The sequence below is a fragment of the Siniperca chuatsi genome, linkage group LG14 (assembly GCF_020085105.1).
Source record: "Siniperca chuatsi isolate FFG_IHB_CAS linkage group LG14, ASM2008510v1, whole genome shotgun sequence".
Classification (NCBI taxonomy): domain Eukaryota; kingdom Metazoa; phylum Chordata; class Actinopteri; order Centrarchiformes; family Sinipercidae; genus Siniperca; species Siniperca chuatsi.
The window spans coordinates 18383834-18405671 of record NC_058055.1 but is presented as its reverse complement, the minus strand read 5'-3'; the positions used below and the strand labels follow the sequence as shown (position 1 = coordinate 18405671).

The following is a 21838-nucleotide window of genomic DNA, read 5'->3' as shown; positions in this document are numbered from 1 at the left end:
CAAAAAAGGCTCACAAATATATAATTTCATTTTTTAAAAGGCTCAGTACTTTCCTGGATAAACAGGAGTAAACAGTCAATATGTATGGGACTATTTTCAGCTGCAGATCAATACACATTTGGTGTGCTACTGAGTAGAAGAATGATGCATGTGGGATTGACTCAAAATAAACTACAATGCCCATGTTCATTATAATGAAGAAATATGTGACCCAGTGCCCACTGTGTGTTTCATTGATGTGTTTTTAATAGCTTTTAGACAGCAGTGGTCTATGGTACAGAAGAACAAGCTATATCAGGCTTTGGCTATACAGGCAATGCTTGTTAGCAGGATAAATTCATTGCTGGTATTGATGTTTGCATGGAATGTGTTGACAATAAGAAACAACTGAACAACACCTGTTCTCATGTGGCACTGGCATACAGATTGAACAACATGTGCTCCTATGCCCTCAAACTCACAACAGTTGTGTAAAATTTGAGCACAACTCAAAGTACCTCAATTCATTTGAGACTTTTTTGGCCATATATGTTCCCACACGAAGCCTGTTCCTTACAATGAACCTGACACCGGAGCAGACTGGAGCGAGGGACGTTGTAAAAAATCTAAAAACAACTCTCTGCATGCTTATTTTGCTCTTGTTTTCCTGCAGCACACCAGTTTTTCATTTTTGGGAGGGATGGAGGGATGGAGGGATGGAGCGAAGAGAGGAAGGCGGGATGGGGTGCGTAGCGCTGACAGTATTTATAGCCCGGTGTTCTGACCAAAATTATCAGTGTACCACAAAATAACTTCCTCTGGCCTCACCACCAAATAACAGGAAGCCTTCAATTGTGCGTATTTATTAATTTTAACTCACACTCATGCACTCGTGCAGACACACACTGAAGTTCACATGCTGAAATGTACTCACACAAACACAAACAGCTCACACATACAGCACATTAAAACACACACACACACACACATCCTTGTACTTCTATCTTTGTGAGGACCATCATTGACATGATGCATTCCCTCGCCCCTTACCCTAACCTTAACCATCACAACTTAATGCCTAACCCTAACCCTCACCCTAACCTTAACCTAATTCTAACCTAACCCGTAAAACTAAGTCTTAACCTTCAAACAGCCCTTTGAAGTTGTGAGGACCAGCCAAAATGTCCTCATTTTCCAAAAATGTTCTCACTCTGTAGGTAAAAAACGTGTTTCAGTCCTCACTATGTAGCAAGTACAAGTACACACACACACACACACACACACACACACACACACACATATGTAGTGAGGGTTTGCTGTCTTTAGAAATAGAGCAGCTCCTGGAGCTCTGCAAAGTCGGCTGTGTAAACTTCCTCCACTTTCTAGAGTTGTTTTTTCTTTGTACTCACAAACTCTCTCTCTCTCGCTCTCTTTTCTTTCTGTCTGTGTCTCTCTGTCTGTAGCTCTCATGCACATGCAGATGGACACATGCAACCGAGTATGTGCGCCTGTGGAAACACACACACACACAAAAACATGCACACACTCTCAAAGTCTGGCCTCCATTAGAGAGCCATTCAGTGGTTTGGGCGGGGGGTCAAAGGTGAGTGTGTGTTAATGGGTGACGTGGGGGGTCTTTTCTGCTTGGCTGACCATCACTGCCATGTGCACACACACACACACACACACACACACACACACACACACACACACAAATATATATTTATGAATCGTACTTAAACATACTTCTTTCTTTTCCAACACTTCGATCTGTCTCTTTCTGTCCCTCTCTCTGTGTTTTGCCTTTGGGTCTGTAAATCACAGGTTGGACGTTTCAACGCAGCACAGAATACAATCGCAGATGCTGCACCTGGTAGACGTGTTAGTGAGCATGTGTACATGTGCAGCTCTGTGTGTATACATGTGAGAATGTATGAGTGCACGCCTACCAGCTAGTGACTCTGTAATGGCAACACTCACATGAATGTAACTGTTGAGTCATTTTAAAGTACTGGTGTCATCTATGCCAATACAGTAGGTTTAAATAAGCCTAGTTAGGCTTGTTGAAATGAATACATGCAAACACATTATACTGTTAAATGAATTGTTATGATAGATGTCAAAGTCAAGACAGTCAAAAAGGTCTTCACCCTGGTTTACTGAAGAAACGTGCTGTTAAGCATGCCTGCAGGAGATTGGAAGGCAAATGGCATAAATCAAAACTGGAAGTTGCCTCGCATGGCATGAACGTATTTTGAATTACAAGTGTGCCCTGTCTGCTGCTAAATCAGCATATTTCTCTCGCTCAATCATTAACAATGAACACAATCCTAGATTTCTTTTTGACACTGTAGCCAAACTTACTCAAAAGCAGCCATCTGTTAGCTGCTCACCTTTAACAGCTCATGATTTTTTTTCTGCAGAAAAATAGATGAGATTAGATACTAAATTAGTTCCTCATCTCCAACTACTTCTGCAGAAGTGTAATATATATTTAATCCCACTTAGTATCTGTACTCAAAAATTTTGAGACTCTCTAAACTTTTTAAAGATCTCTGGCCATTTTGGGGACCTACAATGCTAAATATTGTTAATTTATCATTTTCGACTGGCACTTTCCCCAATAGCTTTGACATTGGGCTTTAAAACTAACTTGACCTGACTTAACTTGAATGTAAAAACAATAAGTAATAAATTGATTTGACTTCTCTTGATGTAGTGTTGCGATGGCGTCTATAGCAGGAGCACCAGAACATGTTGACAGGAGGCACAAATGCGACTTTAGTAATGCTATTCTCTACATTTTTTGTGACTGAAGGCTTTAGAGTGACCATCCATGCAGTTTTGTTTTATGTAAGTATTGTGCAGAGTTGAAATACCATTCAGCTGGCTTGAATGTGCTTGTGAATGCTTCTGTTTCCTCACCCAGGTGAGGGCATTTTCTGTGAGTGTGTGTGTATGTGTGTGAGAAAGAGGAGTTGGCTGGAGTTGCGTAACCACCATGTGCCTGGGTGCCTAGAGCCGGCAGCTCGTTAACCTGCCTTCCTTCCTGCTGTCACCTCAAACTAAATAAACACAGAGGCTATCTGCTGTGCATGCACATGTGCACTAACGCACACACACACACGTATACATAAATACCCACACTTACACTTGCATTCATGCACATGGACATTTCTTTCTGTCTGTCTCTCTTGCCTAAACACATGAGCCGTGCATGTACGTCATCAGAGGCTCTTTCCTTTGAGGAGGACAGATCATATATCTCTTTCTGATCACAAACACACACACACACTAACTTTGAGCTTTTATTTACCCTGTGGGGAGGATGTTACAGTTAGGATGGGATACAACATGTCATTAAGGAATCCTGCCTCTCTGACAGTTGAAAACAAGCTGCCGGGCCTCTGCGGACTTTAACCTCTGCTTGGTGTTTTTCAGCGGGTGGCTTATTTGCACCCAACCGAGGTTTGCAGATGTTGTGACAGGGCAACCGAGATGTTGTGAAAATAAGACATGAAATATTAGGCCAGGTTAAAATGTGGAGGGGGGTGCAGAATCGTAGCCTTCAGGCAAACACTTGTTAATTGATCCGAACTTACTGAAATAATGATAAAAGTTTTTAATCAGGAGTTTTTATATTTTGTTTTACATTGAGCAAACATGGCTGTAAATACTTCACGAGTAAACAACAACAGAAAGCTTTACTGCCACACAGCAGGCTTACCTCATTGTTTTCCTCATCCACACCAAAATGCAAGGCTGGCTTTTTCATATTCATCCATTTTCAAAAATATGTGTTTTTGGGTTTGAAAGTGATGAAGAAAAAGATGCATTTTCAGATTGAGTCAGCTTAGTAGACTAGATAGTATATTGAACATGTGACAAAAGCAATTGGGATAAAAATGAGTAACTGCCTTATTGCCATTGTTTCTCATAATATGGAGAGTTGTATACAGGATAAGATGTTTTTTCCCCATTTTTCTTGGACATCCTAACTGATTACAAGACGCTGGTTGGCAAAGTCATCTAATTTTAACTTTTTACTTTCTTTGTCCTGAGGCCTTTAAATCTGTTTAATACCCACTTTGAAACTTCAGCTTTTCATTCCACAAACACAAAACATATCAAACCACATGTAACAAACCCACATCAAGGACCCGTGTTTTTTTTTCATAAAAAATAATTACATTAACTTATCCCCTTTCTATTTTTTATTTTTTTGCTATTAAACTTGGACCCAATATTTCAACATTAAACTTAGTTGGGCCTCTCAGTCAGTGGGGTTTGTATTAGTTTCTTTCTTTTAAAGAATAACACAGGAACATGGGGGAGGAGTAGCAGTGGAAGCATTAATAAACAAAGAAATAAATAATGTTTATTGCGAGCCAGATATCACAGTGGGTTTATGGCTGGACTGTAAACTAGAAGACCCGGCTTAGAATTTACTTACTTTTAATTACTTCCTGGTGTAAATTACTTACCCCCTCCCTCTCCCACTCTTCATCTCTCTGCCTCTCTCTCTCTCTCTCTCTCTCTCTTAAATCTCTCTCTCTTCTGGATCATGTCATTATTCATAAGAGCAAAAATATACATTTTTTTAATAGCACTTATCACCTATGGACAAAGTATTTCTGAATAGTTTTGTATGTAGCATTTTACTGTATTTATTATTTTTTTAGTAATATATGGTGTTCAAAAATAACAAAAATAATTAAGTTTGGTGTTGATTGACACTGCTGTCCCACAATGTGATGCACAACAGAAAGGGATAAAAAGTGAAAAAAACATCTGTCAATAGCTCAGAAGAACAACAACAAACAGTAACAAACTATTGGGAAAATATTGTTATTGTGTTGTTATGCAACTGCTGTTGAAGTTTTAAGATTCCCACTTCAGTAGTGTTCCAAAGACGCAAAGTTGATGGATATCCATCAACACATGACTTGTAAAAGTTGTTTGGTAGTGCCTTCCAAAACACGTAATGCCGCCTACATTTAGTATTTTTTTTACAACATAATGAAGAAATGTTTTTAACCAACATATTTACCAAGTCAAAATGTTCATAGTCAGCTTATGTGCAAGATTTTCAACTACAACTTATTTGATTTACTTTCCCTACAATGTCTGTTGATGCAATATAATACCTGCTCATAGCAACTAAAGTATGATAAAGTTGTTTGTTATGTTTTGCCACTCAAAGCACTTGGTTTAGATGAAGGAAAGATCGTGTCCTTGGTTAAATATTGAAAAAAGTCAACAGTGGCTTAAAGCACAAGACACAGCGTGTTTACTGTATTGGCATTTAATCGAAACCACAATCTTTCCCTAACCTTAACCAAAGCACTTTTGTTGCCTGAACCTAATCACACACAGCACTCAGGATGCCAAGTCTCCGGTATCAAAGTCCTGTGATTTGTACCACCAACCATTCACCTCCCTACAACTCACATACGGTACAAATTTGTAGCACCTCCTTCACTCAGAAAAAATGTTGCCACAAAACATTGTTCTTTCCAAAGAACAACTTATGAGCTTTTTCTGATCTGCCAATTTTATGGTTAATATTTGGTTCAGGCAACTTCTCGGTTAAGGTTAGTTAATGAGCCTCAATGGTTAAAGAAGCCCTCCACAATAAGAGGTCTTGCAGTGTTACAACAAAGTCACGATATATTTGGCTTTTATTAACAGGCATTATTTGCATGACTTCAAGAGGTCGCTTGTCAGGAAAATGTAAGCCATTTTTTAACATTTGAACAAATAACCAATGCTGTTGTTCTCCTGATGATAGTCTCTCAAGATAATATGGCAATAATACTAATGAGGGCATTCATTTTCTTTTGCCATGTTGTGTTTATTTGATAGCAGACAGTAGATACAGACAGGAATGAATGAAGGGGATGACATGCAACAAAGATTCTGGGCCATAATTAAACCAGTTACATGGACTGTATCTTAAACCACTGGGCAACAGGGACACCCAGATGTATTGTTTACTGTTATTATAGAGCTTTGACCAAGAATTTGCATTGCATTTGTAACAAGAAACACACTGCATAACTTCCAGCTAGGTCTTATGCTATCTTATCTCACCATTATTACCCTTTTACTAATATAACCTCATCAATGTGAGTTAACACTGAGCATTAGAAATCTTTTTTTATTTTCGCATTTGCACAATGAAACGAAACACTTTACAATGAAACTCTTCAGCTACGAGCTGCAGGGAGTGTTTTCTGTCTGTGGTCCAGCATTGAATTGTAAAGCACAGGGTTAGGTTAGGTTAGTGTGGAGGTCAGGGAACACAAGGACAAATTGCTAAATTAAACATTTCTTCCTCTTTAGGTCAGACTCTTTGCCTGTCTGGTGTTTATGTCCTAGGCTGAAGAAGAGAGGGATGGAGGGAGGAAGTCAGGACGACTGGCCTGTTTGCTCAGAGCACAAATGTCCCTCACTGTGGTCATTTCAATCTTTTTCTCTTTTCTCCCTCTATCTTTTCCTCTCCTAACATTCAGTTCATGTCTTCCTCCCCTCTCGTTTTCACTCTTTCCACCCCCCTCTGCCTCTCTCTTTCTCTGTCCTTCTTTCCCACTGGGACGACTGCCATGTGCTTTGGAGGCCCTCAGAGATGTAACCACACATTGGAGCTGTAGCAGGGGGTAGAAGAAGAAGAAGGCTCCAGAAAAAGCTCTGCTGGCGCTCCCAGCCAAGACACCAGCCAGAAACCAAACTGGATGTGGTGAAACTGTCAAATTACTTAAGGAAACTGCAGCAAAACCTCAGGAGACGAAAAACAGAAAGGGAGAGGAGTTTTTTTTTATTTCATTGTGTTGCAAAACAAGCAAAGCAAAATGCTATTTGTAAAATAATTTATGCTTTAAAAAACTTGTAAGTGGGGAAGCATGGCTAACAGTATTCATTTTCCGTGACTTTTTTTTCTTCTCAAAAGTACTTTGAATTGGTCTAGGATAAGAATAGCCTTCTTCATCCAGGTTGCTTTGCAAAATATTTGTAGTTTAGTTAAAAACGTATTTATGAACTGTATCGTTCAAGTGAAATCCAGCTGGGGACCTTTGTTGCATGTCATTGTACCCTTATTTCATGTCAGCTCTCTAATAAAGAAATAAAATGTCCCCAAAATACTATTTATTTTAATGAATTTAAACACTAAGGCCATGTTCACATTAAATAAGTGTCTGTTTTTGGCCACACTAAGCCATCATCTTTGACCTCCGGAAATAACTTTTTAAAAAGATGCCTCCGAAAGTTGAGAAATTTGATGTATGTACCAATCATGATGCTGGAACATAACAGACAACATAAGCTTGTTTAAAGTTTATTGTAAAACTGCAAACCTGTCTAAATAGAATAGTATCACCATGGCAATTATTTTGTGAAAGAAACCAACAAAACCACATCCATTTGCAACCCAGTCCCTAGAAATTACGTTTATATAATCCCAATTTGTTTTGCCAGTTACGTTTTGGAAGAAACATAATTTATGCCTAGAGTATGTTCAGTGCCAACATTTCTTTTAGTGTACTGTAGCAAGTGCTACTTTTTTGTACCACATGCAAGTCATAGGGAGTTCCCGGTGTGGATGGAGGGTGAACAAAACACAAGACTTTTTAGGCACCAAATGTACTTTGGTTAAGATTAGGGAAAGATCGGAGTTTCCATTACTTGTCATTAAAGTAAACACGTCGTGTCTTTTTCAGTGTTTAACCAAGACCACAGTCTTTCTCAAACCTTTACAAAGTACTGTCAGTGCCTGAAAATAACCGTAAAAAAATATTATAATGCTTTAGTTGCTACGAGTGAATATTGTATAGCAAGAGCGGATATTGTTGGAAAACAAATTAAATATGTTGCAGATATTTTCCGTATGGTATAAACAGTTTGCGACTCGCCAGATACATTCATTTTCAGTAAGAAATTTAATTCAGGTGACATTATTTTCTTTATTTTCTTTCAAATGTATTTGCTGTTGCAATTTAGTAGTATGTAAACGTAAATTCTAGGAGACCGGGTTGCCAAACTGAAGTTTGTCTAAAACTATGGATACTTGCAATAATACTGATCATCGGTTCATCATCCCCCCACACACACACACACAACAGAGAAACAATGTAATTCCTTTTACTGCTCCACTCAGCATTGAGTGGTAAAAACAAAGCTCTCAGTGCCGTCGACTTTCAGCGACTGTAATGAGATAAAGAAGTTCTCAGTAGCATCAGCTTCCTCATTTCCCATAACTTCAAAACACGCTCTTGCTCTGCTGGAGGTGCAGATTGTTTGGGATCTTTTTCCCCCTGTATATTTTAATTTGTGAAAAGTTTACAAACAACTGGTTTATGTACTTGTATTTGCACTGAAATGTATATGGGCTTTTATTTTGACATTGCTGCCTGTTAAACAGTTTCATGTCATTTAAGAAGAAGATGTAATATGAAAACGTTGTAAGAGTTGACATAAGGGATGAATCAGCTCAAGGCCTGAGTGGATCATTAGGCTGCTATAAATCACTGCTATATGTTTCAAGTGTTGCCATTTGTGTTTGTGTGTGCATGTGTGTCTGCCCTTACACTGTGCTCTGGCTCCACTGAGACTCCATGCCCAGCAGTTATAGACAGCAGACATGGCTTTAACTTCCAATGCCTCCATCTCTTTCTCACACACACACACACGTGCATGCACACACACACACACACACACACACACACACACACACACACACACACACACACACACACACACACACACACCTCCTCCTCACTCCATAACAAACAGCAAGAGTCTGGGCCCCCAAGGCTTCCTGTATCCTACACACAGCCAGCAAATAAACACAATCACATTCATTTACCCCTACACACACACACACACACACACACACACACACACACACACACACACCACACAAAAGCATTCATTCGTGCACAGCCGTGCTGCAAACATACCCACAGACCCACACACACACACACACACAAGCATTCAGGCTTGTGCAGACACACAAACATGCACACTCTGCGACTGAAAGAGGACTCAGACCAAATGGGTAACCACTGCTATTTCTTCCCTCATTAAGCAGCAATATTACGAGCTGACACTCTGAGAGGCCTGTGGGCTTGGACTCGGTGTCCCGAGGTTTCCACTGGGGGGGGGGTACGTCTCCTTCTGCTTCTGTTACAGGAAGAGGGAAGAGAGGAATGAATCAGAGGAGATAACCAGCGATTCCGCAAAGATTTAATGCCCATCTATTAGAGGTTAAATCAAGGAAACTGTGTGTCCACAGGATGATTAAGGTCACAGAGAAGTGGAGGAGTTTTCTTCTGGTATTCTCAGACTCTGTGTTTCTTACAGTTAAGTATTGGAATTGCATAATTTCTTTTCCATTCTCAGAGTAGGAGCATTTTCTATCATTATTAATTTATCATGATTTCTAGTGAATAAGCATGCAACCACAAATTCGTCATTTTTACATGCTGATTTTTGCACCAGCAGCTTTAAAGATGTTGATAGGCAGATTTTTTTTTACCTTTGAACAAAGCTCAGCTAGCTGTTTCCCCCTGCTTCCAGTCTATCTGCTAAGCTAAGCAGATGGCTCTATAGTGTCATGTTTAGCTTACAAACATGAAAGTGGTATCGATCTTCTCATTTAACTTGTGGCAAGAAAGTCAATAAGCATTTCTTCATCAGCATTTCTAAAAATGTCAAACTAAACTTTTGCCACCATAAAATTGAGGGACAGTGTGTTAGTGGATAAAATGAACTACACCATTCATCTATTGTGGATGTAAACATCAAATTAAAGCTGAAAAATCACAACATCATTGTCATGGTTTCATTTCCAATTTAATGTGCAGGAGGACAGAATGGACTCTGTCAAACTATCTATGGGCTGCTCTGTATGTACATTGTATAAATATTAGAAGGCTTAGAAAAATAATTTATTGCTAAATCAGCTTAATTCACCACCAGGCCAAAGAAAAGTAACTTTGGATTAACACCAAACTGCTGCAGGACAGATACATGTAAGCATTTGTGAGTTGGGATGGAGAAAAGTGGTTTATGGGTAACCATACCTCACGTGGGCCTGCAAATCAAGCCAACGTGCAAGCCTCCAAAATTTCAAATATTCGTTGTGCAGATCTGTGGTTCTTTGTGTCAAACAAATTATGATAAGTTGAGCAGGGAAGGAGATCATGTGGTATAACTGGGAACACCTAACATGGGTCTAAAACAAACAACAAAATGATGAGTATTTATTGTTTTTTTCATTTATGTCTTAGTTTTGCTTCAATACATTCAAGTTTATACAAGTTTGAGAAATTTAACACTGCCCCTTGTGTTCACAGTCATGTTATGAGTAAATATCTTAGTTGGGATATCTCTGCATAATATATGTTTGCAGACTTGCTAACAAAAAGACATGTTTCAGGCTTTACTGAGGAGAGTTTTGTAAAGGTATTTACAATTACAAAATTGTTACTTTTCCCACTTAATGAGTAGCGTTATAGTATGTTACAACACAAGACAATTTCTATAAAAGAGGTACCACTTCCTAATAAGACACCCTTTATAAAGGTTTACAAGTTGTAACTAATGGCTTTATTATTGGTTAAAACGTTTCTAATGGAAGACAATTTATAAGCCATTATTAAGAACAACTTTTGGGCTGTTCTTATTATAATTGTTGTATAAGTGTACGTGATTATAAAGTGGTACCAATAAAGATCCTTAAGGTCCTTAAATCTGTGTGCAATTTTAATATTTACTGCTATAAGCACTGGCAAAAATCCTTTGTCTCATTGATGTATGCTAAGTGAGCAAGCAGTTAACTTTACACCTTTGCTTACTCTGTAGCAGCTATGAATGTTAAGGTGTTAAATGTAATAGATTTTTTGGCGTTCCTAGCAAGAAGCTTTGTTGTGGAGTAAATGGATCATTGAATATAACGTGGTGCCAACATGTTTCAACAAAGAAAGAAAGTAACACTTACACAAACTTTAAATTCATCAACAATAAAAATCCAAGGAAAACGACAATAATCTCTCACAGTACCACTTCACAAAACGGTTGCTACTAACTAAATTCCCCATTTTTAGCTCCATCGATAATATATTTTTGACTTCACCTATACATACATGTGTTTATAATATCCTTTCCTCTCCCCTTGTCCTCCTCCTCTCGGGCGTGTGAAAGGAAGATACCAGGGTAGCAACAGAGGAAACATAGCAACCACATAATTGGTGGCCAAGCTCAAACTTCAATCACGTCGTCCTGTCGGCAAGGCTCTGTACCCTGTTCTTTTCCCATATATCTTGTGCCATAATGACTGTGACACAGCTCTGCTACTACAGGGTTTGGTTGAGTTGGAATGTATGTAATTGGTTTACAGAAGTTGCATTTAAGAAACTGACATGTCCTCACTGTTGTAGTGGAACCCGCCAAAAATCTGTTTACCCGCCTTTTAGGGTAACATCATTTTTGTAACATAAATCATAAAGTATGCATATAATGTATATTAAGTTTTACGCTACAGTGAATAGAGTATTTTAAGTGGAATAGACAGTTTCAATAAAATATGTATTTTCCCCTTATGCTCATAGTTAACCCACCTATTTTTAATGTACATCTCTGCATATACTATAAACAGAGTTATTTTATAAAATAGAGGTTAACTTTTTGTCTTGTTTGAAGGGAAGTATATTGTATTTTTTGTTGTTGTAAGAGCATAAATAAAATAGACATTTTGTGCATGTCAAATAAAGGTTGCGTGTGGTTAAACATAAATTAAAGCCTGAAATAAGGAATAAATCATCTTTTTATTGATTAAAATTGTAACCAGCTAACCAGTAATCTCTAATCGTTTATCGTAGAAAAGGTTTCAGTTGTAGTCATCTGGACACTGTTTTCAGAATCAAGACGTTTCGGCTCCCATCCGGAAGTCATTCTCAATTGTGAAAAAATTGGACGGGAACTGGAAATTTAAGCTACTCTGAGTTCCATAAGCCCTGCCCTCAGGAGGGAATCTGCCTGAGTATCTGTCTAATCGTTTATATATATTAAAAGTAAGTTATTTAAAGCTACAACTGCAGCAGTTAGAAAAACAATTGAAAACTATTTTAGTTTCTAAGTCTGTAATCAGGAAAAGGAGGTCAGGAATTTTATGCTTTGATTTCCTTGAACTGTACAGCTATAAAAATCCAAGGACGTGTTTGTTGATTTTAGAAGGTTGAGTCTCCTTCCTGTTATCAAAGACAGACGTTGAGGTGGTGGACAATTATGTAACGCTGAATATCATGGACCTGTTGCTGAGCTGAATTCTGAGGCCAAAGAAAAGAAAAGGAAAACAATTTTGCTTTGATGTAGGCTTTAATGCAATTTCCCCATTTTCAAAAAGGCTTTCCCTTTCTCTCTTGTTTTGATCTACTATTGGTAACTACAGTATTTGAGAAATGCTACCTACATTTCTATGGGCATTGAGCTGTTTCCATGGCGATGGTAGTCTCAAGTTTAGCATCCGAAGTTTAGCCCTGAAGGGGGAGGGTGGCCAACTTTTGTTGCTCATAGTAATTCTAATGCCTTTTTTTGCACCAGTCTCCTGTTTTCTTTTCTGCTTTTTATATTGGGAGAATGGAGAAAACAAGAATTCTACAAATGTATGATGATTAAAATCTGTTAAATCTGTAAGGAAAGGAGAGAAAAGTTACAAAAAGCAAGCTGATCACCTCAATCGTCTTAATCAGCCACAGCAAACTCCATCAGGAAACAATATGTTTCTTCTGAGGCAGTTTGAAATGACTGAACGTTGCTGATCTTTTTACTTCTTTGCTCTCCCATTAATTAGCATTCAGCAGTTTCCCTGAAAAAAATGCAAGTATTCAATTTAATTTAAAACTTTACAACAAACTAAAACTTGTGGAGAGAATGTCCACTGATTACTGCCCACCACTGTGTGTGTGTGTGTGTGTGTGTGTGTGTGTGTGTGTGTGTGTGTGTGTTTGTGCGTGTGAATTGAACCTGCCTGCACAAACAGCTAGCTTGCTGTGCTGTTTGGTCGTCCCACCAGACACAGGAAGTTACAGTGTCCTGGACGTCATTGTACTGTGGGACAGAGGTGTCTTTGTCTGGGCCCGAGGTCGCCGAGCAGGTGCTCTGTCTCTGTTCCCTCAGTGTTTCTCAGTCACTCTCTTTTCTCTCCCTCTGTCTCTGTCTCTTGCTCACTCACTCTCCAAATCTCTATCTGTATTTCCCTCCAAGTATTATGCACATTAAATTCCTAAAATTACGATCAATTACAGATATCTTCCCGATATGAAAGCCTCAAAGTGTAACTTTCAGTGCTACAGAAAATGGAGCATCTACTGTAGTGTTTGTTAACTTTCGTCTCATCATTTAGTTTTTAGTAAAAATATCTTCCAGGCAATATGAACATGTATATAGTAATTTTGAAACTGAGATTTTCAATCAGACTGGTTTCACCCAAGAAAATTTATCAATATTTGTCGAGAGCAGACAATAGACAGCACCTCCAACTATGATGCAGATGGTTATGATGACAATTTATTAGTTAAAAACATTGAAGAATGAATTTAAAAGACACAGACCTTTTTATAACTTACGTTATTTCCAGAGATCTGGGACTGCAGCAACATCGCTAAAAATAAGTAATAAACACAAACAGTCAGGACACAAATCCAGACTGTCTTCAAGGTTCAACTTTAACACAGTTTTCCTGTGCTACACTTTGCTTCTTGCATAAATTCTCCATAAAAATCGTATAACAATCCTTCTATGTCACAAAATGTGTAAATGTCCCTAATTTCAATGTTTGATATTTCAAATCAAGGCATCGGATTTTCCTAAAATATCCTTAATCCCTAACCCTAACCCTAATAAAGAAATTTTGGGATAAAGAGCATACGAGCCAAAAACCAAAGGACACATACAACAATAAATAAATAAATTAATACTTACTCTGGCTTGATAGGATTGCAGTTCAAATATTATTTTGGAAGCTTGGAAATAAGAGAGATCAAGTCTGTTGTCTTTTCTGTGCATAAGATGCAAACATTACAATAATACCAAGTGCATTTTTTTGTTCTCATCTTTGAAAGCATTAAATCTGAGCAATAACAGCAAATATATTCCTTAATCCATTTTTCTTGTGGAGGCTTAAAACCATCTGATAAAAATGCATCTTACATTTTTCTTAAAGTTGGATGGGAACATAGTTCTCTCTCTGTCTCTGGTTACTGAGCGTTCATTATAGTTTATGTCTGACCTCAGCAGCTAGGACATACATGGAGGTATGGTCTTCCTGTTTACGGCATCATAGGCCATTGGCAGGAAAGGAAAGGATGGATTGGGAATGTGAGGACGTATTGAAGAAGACAAGTGTACGCAGCCACACACAAACACACACACACAGACCCAGGAAGAGGAACGTGAGAAAAGAACGAAAGGGAGATTAACACACTAATCCAATATCCGATGCTCCTGGACGGAGGAGCGGCTGTTGAATGATGCCTCGCTCTCTCGCGCTCTCTCTTTCTCACACACACACACAAGCACACATGCACAGCCACAGGGAAAGTATTCTGGCCCAGGGGTCTTCACAAGCCAGACCACTTCTCACAAACAAGACTTTTACCACAAAATTTTCAAGATTTGCTACTAATATACATTCAGCTGCATTTGTATGTGCACAAACGTGTGCACGCACACACACGTGCGTATGTGGTTCAGCTAAACTAGTTCCTGTAGTTCCTAGAGATTCCCTTTCTTGGAAACCATTACCTAAATCACTTTTCACAATGGCTGGCAGGAAGTGAATCCAGAGGGTTTTTAATTCATCCCCTCTCTCCATGTTTTCAGAGGTTCTGTCCTTTGAGGCATGTTGATTGGCAGCTGGATGCCGCGCTTTGTTGAATAAGATTAAACGAGTAGTCAGTTAATTTGATATTGCACATTCCCTAAGTCAAAGGCGTCTCAAAGCACAAACTTAAAAAAGAATTCTTAAAACTGATGCAGTTAAACCAGAGATATCCTATCATTTACTCCTTTGATGCTTCTCACTGTTAAAGGGACCAAATCAAAAATACATATTTTTCCTCTTACCTGTAGTGCTATTTATCCATCTAGACTGTTTTGGTGTGAGTTGCCGAGTTTTGGAGATATCGGCCATAGAGATGTCTGCTTATTTTTTAAATATAATGGTACTATATGGCACTCAGGTTGTGGTGCTCAAAGTGCCAAAAAAAAAAAATTTGAAAAACTCAACAGCAATGTCTCTTTCCAGAAATCATGACCCGGTTACTCAAGATAATCCACAGACCTTGTTGTGAGCAGTTTCATGTCAATCGGTAGAAAGAAAATAGTTCCTTTTCTGGAAAAGAGACATTGCTGTTGAGTGGTGCTTAAAGCGCCTAAAAATACATTTAAAAAACAAAGGTGCAAATAGCATGACCCTTTAGTCAGAATGGTCACAATTATGAGAATAAGACCCAGGTTGAAAAATACCAAAATTTACCTTGCAGGTTTTCATTGCAAAATTCTACATGTTCATTGATATTTTTTGCTTTGTATTTCAATAATGCATTTGACTGCATGATGAGAATGAAGTACCAGTGACTTTAACTAAACCCTAGTTTTATTGTCATATAATCAAAAATATATCCACTGTATTTACTAAATATTTTAAATTAATTTGTATTTCTGGGATAAGATACCTCTCTCTAAATTATTATACGGTACAACTGGCTTCGGCTAAGAGATCTGTGACCTTCGAGAACAGAGAGTGCATGACAGGAACTTCACAGGAAGAGAAAAGGTCAGCCAACAGGAACACGAGAGTGCCAACAGAGCTAAAAGGAAACATTGAACTGTGGTGAGACATGCCAAGATACCCCACCCTGAGGTCCTAAACATTCAAACACACACACATACACGCACAAATGCACACAACTCACATATCTGAGAAAACATGACTTGACCTTTTTTCTCTTTGCCTATAGGTGCGCTAGTATGAGAGGTGGTGAGTCGTTGGTTGTTTCTGATGGGTTGCTGTGGTGATTTTCCTTGTTGCTTATGATATTGACTAAACAGATGTATGTTAACAGGAAGGACAGAGGGCATTTCAGGGTAGAGCTATGTTAGCGATCGGCTGTAGAAGAAGATGTGACCATGTGAAATTTACAAGAGCAAAGTTTCTCAAGACTAGGGTTTCTCCTGTCCTCTCCTCTCCTGAGCCAGTAAGTGAGTTGGCAGATTTAGTTGAGTAACAGATGTGTGTAACATCATTATGTCACTGGCACGGCCACTGCTGGATTTGCAATACAAAGCTGCTGGAAGTTTATCACAACACATCCAGCCTTCACAACTAAACTCATTAATTTCCTGTTAGGGTGAGTGGACAGAGAAACTTGGTCATGTGGACTGTCAATATGACTAGAAAAGTGACTGCATTTAATGCAACCCACTGCTAACAGCCCATCAGATTTCCATATGTCCTTATTTCTGTACTGGTGATTTTGTTTGACAGCATTTTAACCTATAAATTTTAGGAAAAACCTCTTAAATGATAGGCCAGCAGAGGAATGTCCCTCAATTTTCAGTACATTTCAAGACCAACACCAATATTTTTGAATATAATAACACAAACTGAAAAATCAAACAATATCAACCCCATCTTATAAATTATGCTTTTGTGCTTTGAACGGGAATATGACCTTCTGTTGTCCAATCTGTGTACTGCTTGACATCAATTCATCATCCTGAGTCCAACAACAAAACATACAAGCATATGCATACAAGATATACACGAGGCAAGGAACAAACAAATAACTGTGAAGTCATACCTGTTACATAAGTCTCTCTCGCCCCTTGTCTCTGCTGCCTTGAGTCATTGAATCTGATTTTTACATAATTGAAAACATTTTTCTTGGATGTAGTAAATTTCTCAAACTGAAAAAGTTTTGAGAGCCCAGGTGAAGAGACCCATGAGGCTGAGGAGGATTGTCGTAACAAGTGGAGGTCAGGATGAAGGTGATGTTATTCGCTATGTAGTGAAATCGTGAGAGGGAAAAGGTCGGTGCAACAGCTTCACTTCAGGAAAGAGAAAACAAGATTAGAGAAAGAACATAGATAGGAACACTTGGACAGAGAGGAGGAGAGGTAGAGATCAAAATAATACTTTGTAATACTCTTCTATGTACGTGTGTGCATGCATGTATGCGCAATTTCTTTCTTATGCATGTACGCATGTGTGTCTGTTCTCTGTTTGTGTCAGTACTGAGTGTAAGAGACTCTAGCCAAGAGATAAATGTATGAAATGTTATTGTGGTAGGGCTGGCCCTGCTCCAGATGAAGTGCTTGGCTTTGACAATGCTCTCACCAGGAATGCACTGCAGGCCGCCGCCAAGTGGGCGTGTTGCTGCTCCGGGGTCGGAAGCCAAGTTTGGTCGGTTCAGTTTTGGCCCCTCCGACGCCTCAGGGGACCGTTCTGCTCCGCTGTTGTTCAGAAAGATAGAGAGAGAACGAGAAGAGGGAGAAGAGAGAGAAAGAGGGGAGAGAGGGTGTAGGTTTGTGTGTTCTTGTAAGCTTAGTTTGTATAGATTTGAATGAGTGTGTTTATGTGTGTGTTTTCCCTTTGAGAGGAGGATCTGAAAGGAATGCAACTGTTCCTTTACACATGTCCATCCCTCTTAGGCAGCCACAGGGCCTGTTGAAAACAGACACACATCCATGTGACACACACACACACACACACTCACACTCTCTCACACACACACACACACACCCACACCCACACACAGAGGTTGTGGAATGAAAGGAAGTATCAAACTACACCAGGCAGAATACTTATCAAGACTGAGGAGCAAAGCCCCCCATTAAGATTCCAGACTTTCACTGCTTAACTTCTGCAATAAGAAAATAATAGGATCACAATAGAATAGAATAATATATAAAATACCACATTTTAGGCTTCAAATGTTTAAAAATGTTTTTCCCTCTGCTGTAAATCCGAGAACCAAGACTGTGGTCTTGAAGCCGAAGTCCACTAACAAGAAGTGGAAAACTAACTTGTGCATTTCTAAGTTGTTTGTCTAAACTTTTAATACATACTGTATGAACATTATGTGACTTCACTCGGTTTTCTTACAAAAATGTACACTTCTGAAAAAAAAAAGAAGTGCAAAAAAAATGTTCTCCTTTATGTTGGGAGGTCAGATGAAATTCAATTAAAAATGCTGTTTGATGGGTTTCATTTGTTTTTTCTTTTTATGTGCTACCCCTTTTGTTGACACTCCTGAAAGCTGAAATAAAACCCTCCCCCTGGATACAGGGTCAGTATAATGGTGGTATAATGGGAGAAGGCTGTAACAGAAAGCAGTAAAGAGGCCGTTGTGGTGGAGGCCTTGGTGTGCTGCAGACTGGCAGTGCCTGGTGATAAGAGGCTGCGGCCTGGATGGCCTCTCTGAGGGGAAGTGATGCAAGACAGTAGCTCTTTGTTTAGTGGCATTACTTGGTCCCATGCCAGTGGCCCCACTGAATGAAATGGACCGGTTGGCTTGTTTGCTGGCTGGGTGACTGGCTTCATGGTGGACAGGCTGACTGCCTGGCTGACTTGCTGGTAGGCAGGCAACTGCGGCACTGAATATCATGGCTAATCTCTCTTTTCTCTTCTTCTTTCTGTCTTTCTTCCTCTTTCGCCTCCTTGGGCTCAAAGGAACACTTGAAGCCGTGAACTGGGAAATATTTTGTTCCATAAAAATGTACCGCCACTTTGGTTTTTGACATACTGGAAGTGAAAACTATTTGGATGTTTGACAATAGCTGTCAAGGCTGAAATTATTCATGAAAAACTTTAAGATGTTGATCTAATATCTACAGTTGTAGTTCAAGCTCACTGAGGCTCTCACTGACCATTTTAATACGGATGCACATTAAACCATACAAGCTTCTCAGAATCCTGAACGACCGCTCCTCCCTTTCTCCCTGTTCTCCTCTGACTGTCCCATCAGCTCCTGCTCTTCTCCTCTCTGCTTTCCCTTTCGCTTCCCAAGTGTTGAAATGTGTGTTTTTCCTGCAGCTGAAGCCGTCCTGTCACACTTAGGTTCATTTTACTTTTGAATTCCACTGAAGAAAGAGAGGAGGGGAAAGGAGGGGGGCAGAGGAGGATATACTGTGTGTTTGTACATCTGTGCATGTGTGTGTGTGTGTGTGTATGTCTGTGTATGTGTGGTGGGAGGCGACATGATTTTGCAGTCTGCAGGTCTAAATATCAGGGGTTCCATTTCCAAACAGCATGCACTTGCCATGTCTGCCCCAAATGAAATCCTCCCCAACTCACCCATATACACACACACATATACACGCACAAACTCCTCCTCACTCGCCATCATCATCATCCTGCTCCAGAGTCACCTGCAGGCAGGCAGCCAAGTCTCTAAGGGCGTTTTCCACACACCTGTTTTTATGCACTTTTTCAATTTGCACATAAAAAGACCTGAGTGGAAAAGCCGGAAATTTGAAAACCAGTTTAAATAAGTAATAAGAAATATAGTTTTTACGCTTGGCTGAGGTGGAAAAGTTGGGGTATCGATAAAAGCAAAATATGACCAAGTGCAATGGAAACAGACTTAGCAAATAAATCACAACAGAAGTAAAGCGGCAGACGAACACATCAGATCTGTGGGGACCGATAAGGAGACTATGACCTTCCTCAACTTAATACGTTAAACAAACATAAATTCCATATTTCACATTGTTTTTGTTCATTGGAGATTTGACTGGCACTCTTTTAATTGCATCATTTACCGTGCACCCTCTTCTTCTGCAATGCTTTAATAGCACCCAACTCTGCATTCATAGATTGTGTTCTATAAACAGAGCAAGAGAGAAGGGGATGAATGGGGGTGAAAGGGAAAGAAAGAGAGGAAAGTGTGTGTGCGTGTGTGCGTGTGTTAATTTGGGGGTTGTCGGTGGTGTGAGGGGGTTCGGTTGAGCGCTACACCAGATGTGAAAATTACTTTTGCAATATGTCATCTAAACAGCAAACTGCGGGGGATTTACTAGAGCTAACTTGAAGCACATAGTTCTTGAATATCAAAATTACAGTTAGCTTCTTGAAACTCTCAAACGGATTCAGAGACCAGCTGAGGGGAACCATCATTCATTGCAGGAAACTGGCATGTGGTTTCCCCCAGGGCCTCAGAGCATTAGTCGAACACATGTTACCTAAATGCAGATTCACACTGAAAAGAGGTTTGCCCCCTTTAAGTGGTATCTCAGGTCACATCCATGTATGGCGATATGGTGGCTTAGCAGTACAAGTTCTGCCAGTTGTGAAAGGCAGCAGATAAGGAGACAAACATGAGATGGGTCAAGTCAGATTATGTCGCTTGGAGGTTGCACCTGTTGATCCCTTTGTCCTGCGTTATCGCAACACAACCTCTGTTGTAGTGATGGTCCAACCCCCTCCACACACACACACACACACATACACACACACTAGGTCACATGTGTCCTAACTGGAGCAAAGTCCCATCCGGAACTGAGGGCTACTGACACACTTTTACAGAATAGAATTACCCCTCTGTTAGCCTCTCCTCTCTTCCTTTTCTTTATATCCCATCTTCTTTTTTTTATGAAATACAAAACAAAACACATTTAATTAATGTATGGTTTTGAGTTGCCAATTCAGATAATTTGTTATTTTTTCTCTTGGACATTCATGTAACATTGACATACTTGGAAAGTCTGCATGTGTAAGAAATTACCAGCACAACAGAAATACTTTGCCATAACAACAGCTGATGTGTGTGTTTGTATGCGTGCTGGGTGTGACAACCTTATTCTTGACACTCTACAATAACGCTGCTAGCAAAGCTGAGCACAAACATGCTGCTGCAGCAGTCTGACATTCTAGCTTCCCCTCACACACTGCTTAGCAAATAAAACACAGAAAAGAATAGAGAAGAATACGTTTTTAAAAACTTTCAAATATTAGTTTCAAACGTTTTCTGGCTGCTGTTCGTTGAATTGTCTCCTGTGGGGGAAACCCAACCCTTATGGTAGCACAGCAGGCCAAACCACAGCACAAATAATTATTTGCATTTTGCATACACAGTTTCTGACCTAGGACTGGTTCCTCGGTGAATTCAGCCTGCCATAATACTAGCCGATAATAAATGGTTTCTTCTACACCTGCCTGTGCCGAAGCTTCCTGTGTTGATGATATGTATGTGGCCCGGTGGGGTGGAGATGACAATGTAGGTGTGGAGGAAGTCAAATGCAGGTGTTTGTGTGTATGTGTGTGTGTGTGTGTGCTGTTCCAGGTGGGTGCTGACAGACCGGCAGGTAAACAGGCAGGTTGGTCTCTGATCTCACCTGTTGGAGCAGACACTGCAGCGCCTGCAGGGCTTCTGCAGCGGAAACTTGTTCTTTATGTGACGCTGGAAGGCCAACTCTTCACTTCTCTTCACTTCTCTTCTCTTTCTGTCTTCTTTTTCCTTTTTCTTCTCTTTTCTACGTTTCTCACGCGCTCCGTGCCGTTCATTCCTTCCACTCTCCTCCGCCAGGTGCACTCGGGTAAACACCCAGGAAGCAAGCGTAAGGGGGGGGGGGGGCAGAGAGAACGCCTCGGGGTAACCGCAGCACAGGTGGGCTGGGGGGTGGGGGGTGACGACAGTGTGTGTGTGTGTGTGAGTTTGTCTGTGCTCCAGCTTCATGAGGAGGTGCTTTGGAGAAAAAGGAATGTTACACATCCAGATTATAACAGACCACCCCTATAAACTAGAAGGAAGTCAGTTTAACCTGCCAGTCATACACACACACACAAACACAGCAGCCG

General features: G+C 39.8%; 1 protein-coding gene and 1 long non-coding RNA gene across 2 annotated transcripts in view; one reads left to right on the top strand and one right to left on the bottom strand.

Moving 5' to 3' along the window:
• The window catches only part of LOC122888415, an 18366-nt gene extending 9479 nt beyond the window's left edge, over nt 1-8887 (top strand). The window contains exon 2 of the long non-coding RNA XR_006380693.1: nt 6325-8887. This is a non-coding gene — a long non-coding RNA (uncharacterized LOC122888415). The remainder of the gene's footprint in view (nt 1-6324) is intronic.
• Nucleotides 5435-21838, bottom strand: LOC122888414. Its single transcript, XM_044222842.1, has 3 exons — nt 21376-21838; nt 17378-17493; nt 5435-6745 (listed from the first exon to the last, which is right to left on the bottom strand). Exons 1-3 carry the CDS (start codon nt 21750-21752, stop codon nt 6357-6359), a joined length of 882 nt encoding a protein of 293 aa, XP_044078777.1. The 5' UTR covers nt 21753-21838; the 3' UTR covers nt 5435-6356.